Below are 12,549 nucleotides of genomic sequence, written 5' to 3' on the forward strand. Positions count from 1 at the left end.
TTACGAAGATGTCAGGAACGTGAGTCTTTTTTGGGAATGTGGTTTCATATAATGTTCGCTCACCTAGTTCGGTGCCTAATATTAATAAGAAATATAAGTAATTTTGACAGTGTGTTTATTTCATTCAGAATCCTTTGTGGAGGTTATGGGCATCTCCACCATCAGAACTCAAGACAGAAATTGTTCCTTAACTTTATGTGTCACATAGAAACGAATGTACATTTTCTTAAACAGAGTTTATGCTTTGCAGTGAGCATCGTGGTTATCCTATCTTGATTTTTTGAGTTATTATTGAGATCGCGGTATTGGTGGTTGTTCTCTTTGAATGATTGCTCCAGAGAGGAGAAATTCTCTAATCTTGCAATGGAAACTTTAAAGAATCAAAACCCATTGCAATTCTGTTCAACAGAAGTTGGAAACCAAGAACATCATTCTGAATTACAAGTTTCCAAGGTGATTTCTTCTGCTCATGCAAATGCGAGTTTGAACTCTGCAGGGAATAATTTTTCAGAAGCCAAACCCGTGCATAATTACTCTATACAAACTGGTGAGGAATTTTCTCTGGAATTTATGCGTGACCGGGTCAATCCCAAGAAACCTGTTTCAGATGTCGCCGGTAATTCCAGTAATGCATCTAGTCACTTGGAGCTAAAAGGAATTCTGGGCAATAATCATACTGTATCAGAAAGTGGCTCAGCTATCACCATGATGTCTACTGCGGAAAAAGATCTGAAAGAATTTGAACGGAATAATTTTTCTTTGCATGGGGACAAGTTTAACAATGGTTCTTTCCAATCGATGCAATCAGCACCATGTTCTTTATCAGGTCAGAACAGCCAGTGCACACTTGTTTATGCTAGATCTGGAACTTCTTATAGCTCATCAACTAAGCTTAAGGTTCTCTGCAGCTTTGGTGGAAGAATCCTACCTCGGCCAATTGATGGAAGGCTCAGATATGTTGGTGGAGAAACACGCATCATTCGAATACATAAAGGCATTACCTGGAAAGAATTATGGCAGAAGGCTATTGCAATTTATGACGAAACATGGGCTGTAAAATATCAGCTTCCTGGGGAGGAGCTTGATGCTTTAGTTTCTGTGTCGAGTGATGAGGATGTGTTGAACATGATGGAGGAGTGTGATGTTCTTGAAGATGGAGAAGGTTCAAAAAAGCTTCGGATGTTTCTATTCTCTCTTGGGGACTTGGATGATGCTCATTTCAGTCTGATCAACTCTGAATGTGATTCTGAGATGAAATTTGTGGTTGCTATCAATGGAATGGGCATTGGATCTCGAAAAGACTCTACTCTATGTGGTTTAGCAAACTTTTCAGGAAATAACTTGAACAACTTGGATGCACGGAATCAAGATAAGGTTACAAGTTGGAATGCCACTCAATCTGTAGCGACTGTTAGGAATTCAACACTGCCGACTTTTGTTGGCCCCTCAAGGGAAATTGAACCTTCTAATTCAAATTTACGTACTTCCTCCACAGTTTGTGAAACTGATTTGCTGTCAGATAATGGTCAGACAGTCAACCACAATCAAGAAAGACAGCAACGTTCTCAATTTGGCTATAATGTTCCCACTTCATATTACAATCATTCTGAAATTTCTACACAACAATCTTCTAATGGGATTGTCTCTGATCAGAAGGGACTTGAAGGAAAGTCGCTAGATAGCTTGGGATCGCAAGGTACAAAACCCCAAGAGACAGACACTATACAGAAAGTTGATGGCATAATTCGACAAGAGCGTGATAATAAGGACATGTGTGCAAATGAGAGCTTTGTTCCTTCACAGGTTCACAGTGATAAACCTGATCCTAGTTTTCCAGTTGAAGAGTCATGTATGGTCCCTAAACTGGATAGGGAACTATCTTCAAAGAGTTCAAAAGGCACAGGGAAACCAGAGGAGCATGTCCAGGTCTCTAAACCTCTTGGTGCTTCCACCCCTGATCTTCCTACATCTAGTAACAATGAGTCTTTTAAATCTGCTAATGGTCCTGCTCCTGATTCCATTATATCAGAGTCTGGTTCTACCAATTTGAGTTACTTTGGGTCTTCTAATCCTCCTCCGAGGATCTTCCGTTCTGAGTGGGTTCCACGAGAGCAATCAGAATCGCTTGGTAGAATATCTAAGTCTGATGATTCACGTAGTTCTCAGTTTCTAGTTAATCAGCCGGAGGCTGATATATCCCAGCGGGATTTAGATAAGTCATCTATTGAAAACTTGGACAAAGGGAATGCGAATATCTCTACTAAAAAGTCAACTTCTACTGAACGGCCTTTCCCTCAGGAACATGAAACTACTGATGATGGCCTTGCTAATACTCAGAAGCTGGCACATACGGATCCCCTTGATGCTCAAGGTTTCATCCATGAAAATCACTTCCTTAAGACAGAAACAGAACAGTTGTCGAAGCTTCCTACTGTGTGTCCTGAAGATTCTATTGAGCACTCTGAAAATTCTTTGCTTGGTTTGGTTGATGAAATTGGTAGTCAGGAAGTTGCTAATGATGTTCATGAGTATTCACAGCCATTAGCATTGGCAGGGAATGTGGAAGAACCCAGCGGTGCTCCTGAGACCAAGCAGGGCGATATTCTCATTGATATCAGTGACCGATTCCCTTCTGATCTTCTTTCTGATATATTTTCAAAAGCTTTTCTTTCAGATAATGCATCTGATTTTGGTCCACTACAGAAAGATGGTGCTGGTGTGAGCATGAACATAGAGAACCATGATCCTAAACGCTGGTCCTTCTTCCAGAGGCTGGCAGGGGATGAGTTTACAAGAACGGATGTTTCTCTTATTGATCAAGATCATATAGCATTCTCTTCTGGACTTAAAAAACTTGAAGATGAGACTCCTTTGGCATATGACTTTGTACCGATGATGAAAGATGGAGTTCTTCCAAGTCACATGGAAGTGCAGGATAATCATGACGAAGATGGTCAGAATGGTCTTCCAGGAGAAAATGGAGTTGCTTCTACAGCTACTTCTCATTATAATGCATCTCAATTGAAAGTTAGTGAAAGTGTACTGTGTGATGATTTGACGTATAAAATGAAACCCCCCCCCCTCCCCCGGCCCTGCCCCGCCCCCACTACACACACACACACACAAAATATGAGTAGCACACTGAATACAATTGCTTTCCCCATAATGAGAATTATTCTTCACCTCTTATTCCAGGATGGATTTGGAATTATTGGCTTACCTCCTCTAGATCATTCCTTGGCTGATTTTGATATCACCGCGTTACAGGTTCATACATATTCTTCCACTTTCAAATGTTATTGAGGCTTAGCAGATATTATGTTGGATACTATTCAATTAAACTTCAACATTGTTACTGTTTTTTAATCTACCTCAGGTGTTTCAGTTGACATCCATTAATCTTCTAACTTTTGAACACTTGCACCTGAATGATGAAATAAAATATAAACCAACTATGCTCCTGCAACTTTTTGGCTGCTTTGCAGATCATAAAAAATACCGATCTTGAGGAGCTGAGGGAGCTTGGGTCTGGGACATTTGGGACAGTGTATCATGGAAAATGGAGAGGCTCAGATGTGGCCATCAAGCGGATAAAAAAGAGTTGCTTCACTGGTCGTCAGTCAGAGCAGGAGAGACTGGTAGCTACTCATCAATTGGCTCACAAATACTATTTTTTCTTTTTAGAATTTATTGATATGTGCTATGTTTGATAACTTGTTTGTGCTTTGTGATCTCAATACTCTGAGAAGTTCATGATAAGCAAATTAAAGGAAATGGAAACTAGTTTTTATCAACTCTTTTTATTTCTTGATGATGTTGACGTGCACACCTTGACCCTTGCTGAAACATTGTTCCAAATTTCTATACTCCAGACATTCGAGTTTTGGAGGGAAGCTGAAATCCTGTCAAAGCTTCACCACCCAAATGTGGTTGCTTTTTACGGTGTTGTACAAGATGGACCAGGGGGAACATTGGCTACTGTGACAGAGTACATGGTCGATGGTTCTTTAAGACATGTTTTACTTCGGAAGGATAGGTACATCTCTCCATGTGGTTGGTAAACTTTGTGTTACCTGTTAATGAGAAGGAATGAAGAAAATAGTTCTGATATGCTTCCTCTTTGGCTTTTATTAAAATATTGGATCTATATTGATAACATACAGATGTGTACACCATAGACTTACTCCCTCCATCCACAACCAGTAGTCCTTTTTTTTCATTTCGGTCCACCCACTAAAATTAGTCCCCTTCCATTTTTGGTAAGTTTTTCTCTCTAATGAGGTGGATTCCATTTAACACTAGCAAAACTCTAACCACTTTTTCTCTCTATCTCTCTCATAGTTTACTAATCACTACTTTTGTGGATGGAGGGAGTATTATTCGTTTGGACTTATTTTCCTTTGCAATTACCCCTATTTTGTTAATACAATTACAAATTTGCAGACATCTTGATCGTCGCAAGAAGCTCACTATCGCCATGGATGCAGCTTTTGGAATGGAATATTTGCATTCGAAGAATATAGTGCACTTTGATCTGAAATGTGATAATTTGCTCGTCAACTTGAAAGATCCTTCAAGACCTATATGCAAGGTTGCCTGTGAACTTTCTTTCTACGTGGATGTGATAAATGATCAATTTGAGACATAAGAGTTCATTGTCATCCTACTAGTTTTATGGCAGTGTAATAATCTTTATTACTAGGCTCATGCTTTCACTGATCGAATTGTTATGTTGCAATGCAATTTATTAGGTGGGCGATTTTGGCTTATCTAAAATAAAGCGGAACACCTTGGTTTCTGGGGGAGTGCGGGGAACTCTTCCATGGATGGCTCCAGAGCTCCTTAACGGAAGTAGCAATAAAGTATCTGAGAAGGTCGGGCATCACTTCATACGTTATAAGTAGAAACTGAATATAAAGTTGATAATATAATTTAACCTTGAAAAGGTTTTTGATTCTATAAATTTTCTTATGGATTGCATAAGTGACCTTGGTCTGTGAAACTTCTGTTTTCAGAACAATGGAAACGCCAAGCCAGTAATCATCAATGTTCTTATTCTTCAGATCAGTTTAATATCTTTGTTCTGTAACCTTTTGACAGGTTGATGTTTTTTCTTTTGGTATTGTCTTGTGGGAGATTCTCACTGGGGAGGAGCCTTATGCCAACATGCATTATGGTGCAATCATAGGTTTGTAATTTAATTGCTGTTTGTTTTGTACTTGCATGTTTGATGTTTCTGCAGATCTAAGAACTGAATGTCCTTTGTGAAAAATTAGAAAATTTTCCTCTGATAATATACTGAATAAAGAAGTGGTTTAGTGAAGTTAAGTTGATGAAAGGAATTAACTGCCTGTAGCCAGCTTTCATAAGCATAACTAGAAAACGAATACATATCAGCTGTGAGACTACGATATACATCAACCGCAGATTTCTTCGTTTCCAGGACACATGGCTGTATTTTCTCAAATTTGGCAACTACTTTCGTGCTTGCAGGTGGCATCGTAAACAACACATTGAGGCCTACCATTCCAAGCTACTGCGATTCAGAGTGGAGAAGATTAATGGAGGAGTGTTGGGCCCCAAATCCATCCCTGAGACCTTCGTTTACTGAAATAGCTAGCCGGTTACGCGTAATGTCCTCTTCGACCCAGACAACAAAGAAGGCAGGTTCATAGTCAGTACATTGTTGATTTTCAATAAATGTACGTGCAATATCGCTGAGAGCCAACTGTTGATGTTTGTATGCATTGAAAGAGAAGAATACAGTTTAGAAACGATTCAACTATATTGGGACGACCCAAAAGTAAATATGACTCAACTATCTTGGAAGTTGTGGGATGGAGGGAGTTCTTATGAAATTTTAGTTCTTTTTTAAAACGTTTAGCTTTTTAAAAAAAAATATTCAGTCCACATCAAAATCAATCATAGATCATTTATTAACAGAACCCAACCAATCACCGCAAAAGGTACATTTTACATTAAGGTAGTTTAAGAAGATAAATAGAAAACTGTGGCTAAAATCAAGTACTCAATCGGTTGAACTACTGCTTCATGATATTTTCTGGACGTGTTTGGTGATTGAGATAATAATTATAGTATTAATTAGTTCAACAAATTGTTGATTGAATTGGCCTAAAATTCTATAGCTACTATATCTAGAAACAAGTATGAAAATGCAGAGTTGGTGGTGACAGGTAGCTGTGGCAATTTTTTAAAACAGAAGCACTACTTTTTCCTAATCAGGTAATTGACGAATCAGATACAACACAAAACTCCTTTTCCAAACAATAAATAAAAATACAATTATACAACACACCATTGAAATTCCATTAGTTTACATAGTGTAGACAATATTCGAGAGAAGCATATTATAGTATTATTAGAGAAACATAGGCCAACTAAAATTGTCTCATTGATTGTTGGCCGACCTTGGGTTTATAATGGCAGCTAAGGAATTAACATATATTCCTCATAGACCAATTACATCTCTTTTTTTCTATCCTCAGAATACAAAGGCCGGCTTATATCTTGCAAATAATTAAATGATTAAATAATGAAAATATACTTAGGTTTGGTACCAATTTATTTCGTTTCCTTCTCCCACTACAAATTAAAGTCAATTAATTTGTTTTGTTCCTCTTAATTCTATACGTATTCCTTACATGATAATGGGACTAAAGTCGTAACGTCCAATATACACAATGTCGAACAAAACTCAATCGTAATGTCAAACCACATAACCAAAATATCAGTCTATTATAAATAAGCCAATAAAGCAAATAAGCCTTAAATAGTGTTTGGCATGCAATTGTGTTATGCAATCTGCTAAGAAGAGAGAATGGAGAATATGAGGCAAGACTCCGCCATCCGCCAGTTCTGCGCCGCCCGCGTCGAGGAGCAAGACCTAGACCACGACCTCAATCACACATGGCCGCCATCGCTTGATTTCACCAACGACAACGACGTTCCACAACCCGAGGTAGACCAACTAGTCAACACCTTCTTCAACGACAACGACAACGACAACGATGATTCAATCACCGACGATCTTTACTACAACGCCCCATGCGCAAATGTCAATCAAGCCACAGACGAGGGACTTCAGCTAGTCCATCTCATACTGGCCTGCGCCGAGGCGGTCGGCTGCAGAGACGCTCACCTCGCCCACTCCATACTCAACCAGATCTGGCCTCGCCTCAACCCATGGGGCGACTCGCTGCAACGAGTCTCCCACTGCTTCGCCATCGCATTGAAATCGAGGCTATCACTCCTCCAACATATATCTCCAAACGCCTCCTTTTCCACCAACAACATCAGAATCAACACATCCACCGTTACAAAGCAGGAAAGGGCTCAGGCCTTCGCACTGCTCCACAAAACCACGCCCTACATCGCGTTCGGCTTCGCGGCCGCCAACGCCGCCATATGCCAAGCTGCAAATGGAAAGCAATCGCTGCATATTGTAGATCTAGGAATGCAGCATAATCTCCAATGGCCATCGCTGCTGAAATCGCTGTCGATTCAACCCTCCCCGCCTAAAATTGTACGGATCACCGGTGTAATTACCGATCTAGACGCCGCGGAGGAGCTACAACACAGCGTGAAGACACTGTGCGCATATGGAATTGATTTGGAGTATAATTTCGTGAGGGAGGAAGTTTCGCCATTGACGCTCACTCGAGAAAAGCTAGGGCTGAAGGAGGAGGAGGCGGTGTTGGTGGTGAACAGCATAATGCAGCTGCACAAGCACGTGAAGGAGAGCAGAGGCTCGCTGAAGACGATTCTCCAATCCATTAAGAAATTAGGTAGTTGCAGTGGCTTCAGTTCTCTCTTTACACCGATGTTATTAGTTTTTTTTATATACTCCTACTATTTATTTTCTCTTAATTGTTAAGAAATTAGGTAGGTGGCCATGTAGTGGTTTCAGTTCTCTCTTTATACTGATGTTTACGTGATTTTGTTATATTTTATTTTTCTTCTCATGTTGCAACAGGTCCGGATTTAGTGACGGTGGTGGAGCAGGACGCGAATCACAACGGGCCGTTCTTCCTGGGGAGGTTTTTGGAGTGTCTGCACTACTACGCGGCGGTGTTCGACTCGCTGGAGTGGAGGATGGGGAGGGGGAGCGGGGAGAGGATGAAGATAGAGAGGTGGCATATGGGGGAGGAGATATGCAACGTGGTGGCGTGCGAGGGGGAGGAACGGGTGGAGAGGCACGAGAGGGCGGAGCAGTGGCGGAGGCAGATGGGGAGGGCGGGGTTTGAGGTGGTGGGGTTGGAGTGTTTGGATGAGGTGAAGGAGGTGGTGGGAGGGTATGGGAATGGGAGTGAAGGGTACACGCTGGCTGTGGAAAAGGGATGCCTTCAGCTTGGGTGGAAAGGGAGGCCGATCATGATGGCCTCTGCTTGGCACCTAAACAATCTGCCTTCTTCTTCTTCTTGACATTTCATTTTATCATTCAATTTCATTTTCTCTCTTTCTTTTACTATATATATTTTGTAATTATGTATTCAACTAATAATGCTTTTTCTAATGATGGATTATTCAATTCAAAAACTCATCAAAGGCAAACAACAAAGTATTTGAAATTACTAGTACAATTTTATTAGATATCATATACTACTATTCATTATTAGCTAGGCTGTTTTTATTTGGTTATCATTGGTTTATGGAATATGGTTTTTGTTCTTCTCGATTGAGAATATTTATTGGACACTATCAAATGTGCTCAGTCACCGAGCAATTACAAGTAAATGAATATGCGCGATATAATGGTCGATCGCCAACAATTTACTCAGCACTTGCATGCTTGGTATAAAAACGGCCAATTGGCCATAACAAAATACACTTAATACTAAATGCATAATTATGTGATGATTAGTTATAGCTATCCTTTTAATTAAAATAATCTTATAAATAAATTCTAGATGGATTATTATATGATAATTAGTCATAGCAATCGAATGACATCTTAATGGAGAATGAGTTTCACTCTATTAGAGAGAATTTTTCATTTTATAGAGAATTTATAATTTTAAGGGACAAAAAAATACTAGTAGTTCATATTTTTATTTTTTCATAAAAGTAAATTAGTTACTGAGCACTATAGTCTTGGTAATATTTTTCAAAGAGGCGCTAAGAGTTTTGAAAGACCTTATTTATTGTATTAGAATAAATTCTAACTAGCTAGATTTCTGTATAATAAAACTAGTTTAAAACATCTTTTGGAAAAAATATCAACTTAGCGTATTGAGACATGATTTTATAACATAACAATATTAGCTCTTCTCCAATATTGATCAGGATCATTGAATTACGCAGCGCAACATGATTATCTCAAACTCGAATCCGAGATAGGACATCATATAAAAAACTTATTCATATTACACGTGTCACGTTTTAGAAAGTAAGTTAGTTAAAACAGTAATAAATCAAACCTGGCCACTTGAAAAAATGCTGAGCTGGGCAGTAAATTTCTTAGTCGGAATTGGGGTGGCTTTTATGTTCTATAAATATCCAATAGATTCTAATTGTAGCAAAGCATTTTGCAAAGTAGAGAGAAATGGAATCTCCGTTCAATGGCGATATAGTGAAAGGCAAGGTAGCTCTGTTGACCGGTGGCGGCTCGGGCATCGGGCTCGACATGGCCATCCAATTCGGCAAACATGGAGCCTCCGTTGCTATCATGGGCCGCCGCAAAGACGTTCTCGATGCCGCCGTTGCCTCCCTCACATCCCTCGGCATCCCCGTAAGTCTAACCCTCTCTTCTTCTCCCTTTTCAAAATCAAATCACATCGATTATACTTCCTCCGTCCACCATTAAAGAGTCATTTTGATTGGACGCGAATTTTAAGAAATTATTTAACTTTGTGAAGAAAAGTAGATGGAACGTAGGACTCATTTTTTATATTACTAATTTTTATAGTACTCCCTCCGTCCCGGCTAAGATGACATATTACTTAGTCGGCACGGGGTTTTAGGAGTTATTGATTAAAGTGTTTAATTGGAAAGAGAAAAGATGGGTGTAAGTATTAAAGTAGAGAGATAAAGAAATATGGATATTTTAATAAGAGTGAGAAAAAATGGTTGAATGTGTTAATTAGAGAGAGAAAGTTTCAGAAAAGGAAATGTGTCATCTTAGTTGAGACAAACTAAAAAGTAAAACGTGTCATATTAAGTGGGACGGAGGGAGTAATAGACTGTGAGTGTGTAAAAAGTTAATGGGAATGTGTCGTCTGAGTACCAAAAGTGAAAAGAAGTAGTAAATGATTCTTTAAATCGTGAATAACTCAAAATGGTGAGCTAGTTCTTTAAACAGTGGACAGAGAGAACGTAAACATGGCATATCTTTTCTTTACCTGTTTTTTACTTATTTATTATTATTATTTTGGTTTTCAGGCAGTAGGGTATGCAGGGGACGTGAGGAAGCAAGAAGATGCGCGAAGAGTGGTGGAAGAGACGGTGACGCATTTTGGGAAGCTCGACATTCTCGTCAATGCTGCTGCTGGCAATTTTCTGGTCGTTGCTGAGGATCTCTCGCCCAATGGTTTTAAGACAGGTCAATATTCTGCGCATCCTTTTTATTTTACAAACTCAATATCCCACTGTTGTGAAATCAACTGGTGTGGGGTTTCTATTTCTTCAAACAAACTAGTCTCTTGGGATGAGTTCTCATTTTTTATACTCCCTTCGTTTCTTCGTAGTTGAGGCGGAACTTTTCGGTACGGAGTTTTAGAAATGAATGTTGGACGTGTTAAATAAATAAATAAAAAAAAGTAAGAGAGAGTAAAAGGTAGAGAGAATAAAATTTAAAGTGAATAAAGTAGAGATAATAAAGTAAGAGAGGGTAAAATAAAAAAGAAAAAAAAGTTATCATATATGGAAATGACTCAACTATGAAGAAACTTCCTAAAATAGAAAAATGACTCAACTATGAAGAACATTGAGGACGTTTGGCATTACTGTGACATTTATAAACCAAATGAGTTTTCTTTCCTAATAGACTAGTTTTTTGGGATAAGTTTTTATATATAGTCTATAATCCTTTCATCGTGACCTTTTTTATTGATTTCACGGATTAAGTGAATTCGATTTGAATACGAGTGAAAACTGCAGGCAAAATTGGATTCCATCAGCGCAATCAAATGATTTGAATTATCAAACAAATTTTCTCCCTCCGTCTATTTTAGGAGTCACAGTTTACCATTTGTGGGTGTCCCACTTTAGAAGTCCCTGTTGGAATATTCCATAAATGATATTAGGTCTCACATTCCATTAATATTTTTAAGCATATTTTATTATAAAACTAATGCTCCATATAAAAGTAGGATCCATAGTCCACTTTTTTTTTTCACCAATTTTCTTTTGTATTTTTAAAATTCGTGTCGAATTCAAATAAGACTCCTACAGTGGGACGGAGGGAGTAATATGTATGCAATATCATTTTCAATTAGATGTGGAAAGCAAAATACTAGTATTAACTACTATTATCCCAAAATTGTAAGTATTAATACTATCTCCAAAGTCAAAAGAAAATAAAAAATATGCTGCCATGTTCTGTGTTTAACTTCCTATTAGTAGAAAAAATTTGCATGAAATTTAACTGAACATTGTGTGCAGTGATGGATATTGACACTCTTGGCACATTTACTATGTGTCATGAAGCTTTTCCCTACCTCAAGACTGGTGGTGGTCTCATACTCAACATCAGTTTTCACAACTCAGCATCCAATTGGTACCAAGTCCATGCCTCTGCTGCCAAGGTTTGTCAATCTCAATCCTTCCTCTCTTCCCATCTCTCTCTACAACACTCTTGCCTTCTCCTCATCAGGCAGCCGTCGACTCTGTCACAAGAAACCTAGCCCTGGAATGGGGTGCAGATTATGACATAAGAGTGAATGGGATATCTCCAGGCCCCATTGCAGACACAGTTGGCTTGTCCAAACTTGAGCCTCAAGATGTAGATGTCGAAGCCACGACGCCTCTCTATAAACTCGGCTCAAAGTGGGATGTCTCCATGGCTGCTCTCTATCTTGCCTCTGATGCTGGTTAGTAATAGTAATATTCACACAATATATGTGATTTCAACTGTTTACAATCAGAGGTTGATTTTTTTTTCTAAGGCAAGTACATCAATGGAGTGATCATTCAAGTGGATGGAGGGCTTTTCCTAAGCAAGCCAAGGCATCTTCCCAAAGAATCTGTGAAGCAGCTATCTTTAGCTCGGGAGAAAAAATTAGTGGCAACCAGCAAACTGTAGAGCATAAGCTCAATCTTCTTTTATGATAATGTTGAATCTCCAAACTGCAGAAAATTGGTCTTGTGATGTCTGGTTTTATATTACTCCACAAGATTAAAAAATAATTCAAATTAATTTTATACTTCTTTTGATATACTTTGTTTGTCTGATTCACATGGATTTTACATGATTTTAGAGGGTAGTTTTACTTGGTTTTGATCATATATTGTGTACTTTGAGACATGGTTATAGCTACTTCTCTATTATGTTGGTATTTTGACCATTTTGTGAAGAATGTGTAGAAAAATGTA

General features: G+C 38.7%; 3 protein-coding genes across 4 annotated transcripts; all 3 read left to right on the top strand.

Moving 5' to 3' along the window:
- Positions 1 to 110: 110 nt before the first annotated feature.
- Positions 111 to 5,829, top strand: LOC125213943. Of its 2 annotated transcripts, XM_048114750.1 has the most exons (9): positions 678 to 826; positions 909 to 3,027; positions 3,196 to 3,267; positions 3,486 to 3,638; positions 3,873 to 4,036; positions 4,444 to 4,591; positions 4,752 to 4,874; positions 5,101 to 5,188; positions 5,494 to 5,829. In XM_048114750.1, the coding sequence occupies exons 1-9, from the start codon at positions 813 to 815 to the stop codon at positions 5,673 to 5,675; spliced, it is 3,063 nt and encodes a 1,020-aa protein (XP_047970707.1). In that variant the 5' UTR covers positions 678 to 812; the 3' UTR covers positions 5,676 to 5,829. The 2 variants fall into 2 exon arrangements, with proteins under 2 accessions (XP_047970706.1, XP_047970707.1); XM_048114749.1 differs by having other exon boundaries at positions 111 to 3,027.
- A 979-nt stretch (positions 5,830 to 6,808) lies between these two features.
- LOC125209107 (GRAS family protein RAD1-like) lies at positions 6,809 to 8,531 on the top strand. The gene is made up of 2 exons (XM_048108716.1): positions 6,809 to 7,805; positions 7,994 to 8,531. Exons 1-2 carry the CDS (start codon positions 6,839 to 6,841, stop codon positions 8,440 to 8,442), a joined length of 1,416 nt encoding a protein of 471 aa, XP_047964673.1. The 5' UTR covers positions 6,809 to 6,838; the 3' UTR covers positions 8,443 to 8,531.
- A 1,005-nt stretch (positions 8,532 to 9,536) lies between these two features.
- LOC125216932 (peroxisomal 2,4-dienoyl-CoA reductase [(3E)-enoyl-CoA-producing]-like) lies at positions 9,537 to 12,352 on the top strand. Its single transcript, XM_048118723.1, has 5 exons — positions 9,537 to 9,748; positions 10,399 to 10,558; positions 11,620 to 11,762; positions 11,831 to 12,047; positions 12,123 to 12,352. Exons 1-5 carry the CDS (start codon positions 9,563 to 9,565, stop codon positions 12,257 to 12,259), a joined length of 843 nt encoding a protein of 280 aa, XP_047974680.1. The 5' UTR covers positions 9,537 to 9,562; the 3' UTR covers positions 12,260 to 12,352.
- Positions 12,353 to 12,549: the final 197 nt, after the last annotated feature.

This window comes from Salvia hispanica, chromosome 3 (genome assembly GCF_023119035.1).
Source record: "Salvia hispanica cultivar TCC Black 2014 chromosome 3, UniMelb_Shisp_WGS_1.0, whole genome shotgun sequence".
In the NCBI taxonomy this organism is placed as follows: Eukaryota; Viridiplantae; Streptophyta; class Magnoliopsida; order Lamiales; family Lamiaceae; genus Salvia; species Salvia hispanica.

Bases quoted from the DNA above. Each gene is read 5' to 3' on its own strand.
- LOC125216932 (XM_048118723.1), top strand. From the start codon at position 9,563: ATGGAATCTCCGTTCAATGGCGATATAGTGAAAGGCAAGGTAGCTCTG. The intron at 10,559-11,619 runs GTCAATATTCTG...CATTGTGTGCAG, and splicing joins GCCCAATGGTTTTAAGACAG to TGATGGATATTGACACTCTT. The intron at 11,763-11,830 runs GTTTGTCAATCT...TCTCCTCATCAG, and splicing joins TCCATGCCTCTGCTGCCAAG to GCAGCCGTCGACTCTGTCAC.
- LOC125209107 (XM_048108716.1), top strand. From the start codon at position 6,839: ATGGAGAATATGAGGCAAGACTCCGCCATCCGCCAGTTCTGCGCCGCC. The intron at 7,806-7,993 runs GTAGTTGCAGTG...ATGTTGCAACAG, and splicing joins CCAATCCATTAAGAAATTAG to GTCCGGATTTAGTGACGGTG.
- LOC125213943 (XM_048114749.1), top strand. From the start codon at position 364: ATGGAAACTTTAAAGAATCAAAACCCATTGCAATTCTGTTCAACAGAA. The intron at 3,639-3,872 runs GTAGCTACTCAT...TCTATACTCCAG, and splicing joins AGTCAGAGCAGGAGAGACTG to ACATTCGAGTTTTGGAGGGA. The intron at 4,875-5,100 runs GTCGGGCATCAC...ACCTTTTGACAG, and splicing joins GCAATAAAGTATCTGAGAAG to GTTGATGTTTTTTCTTTTGG.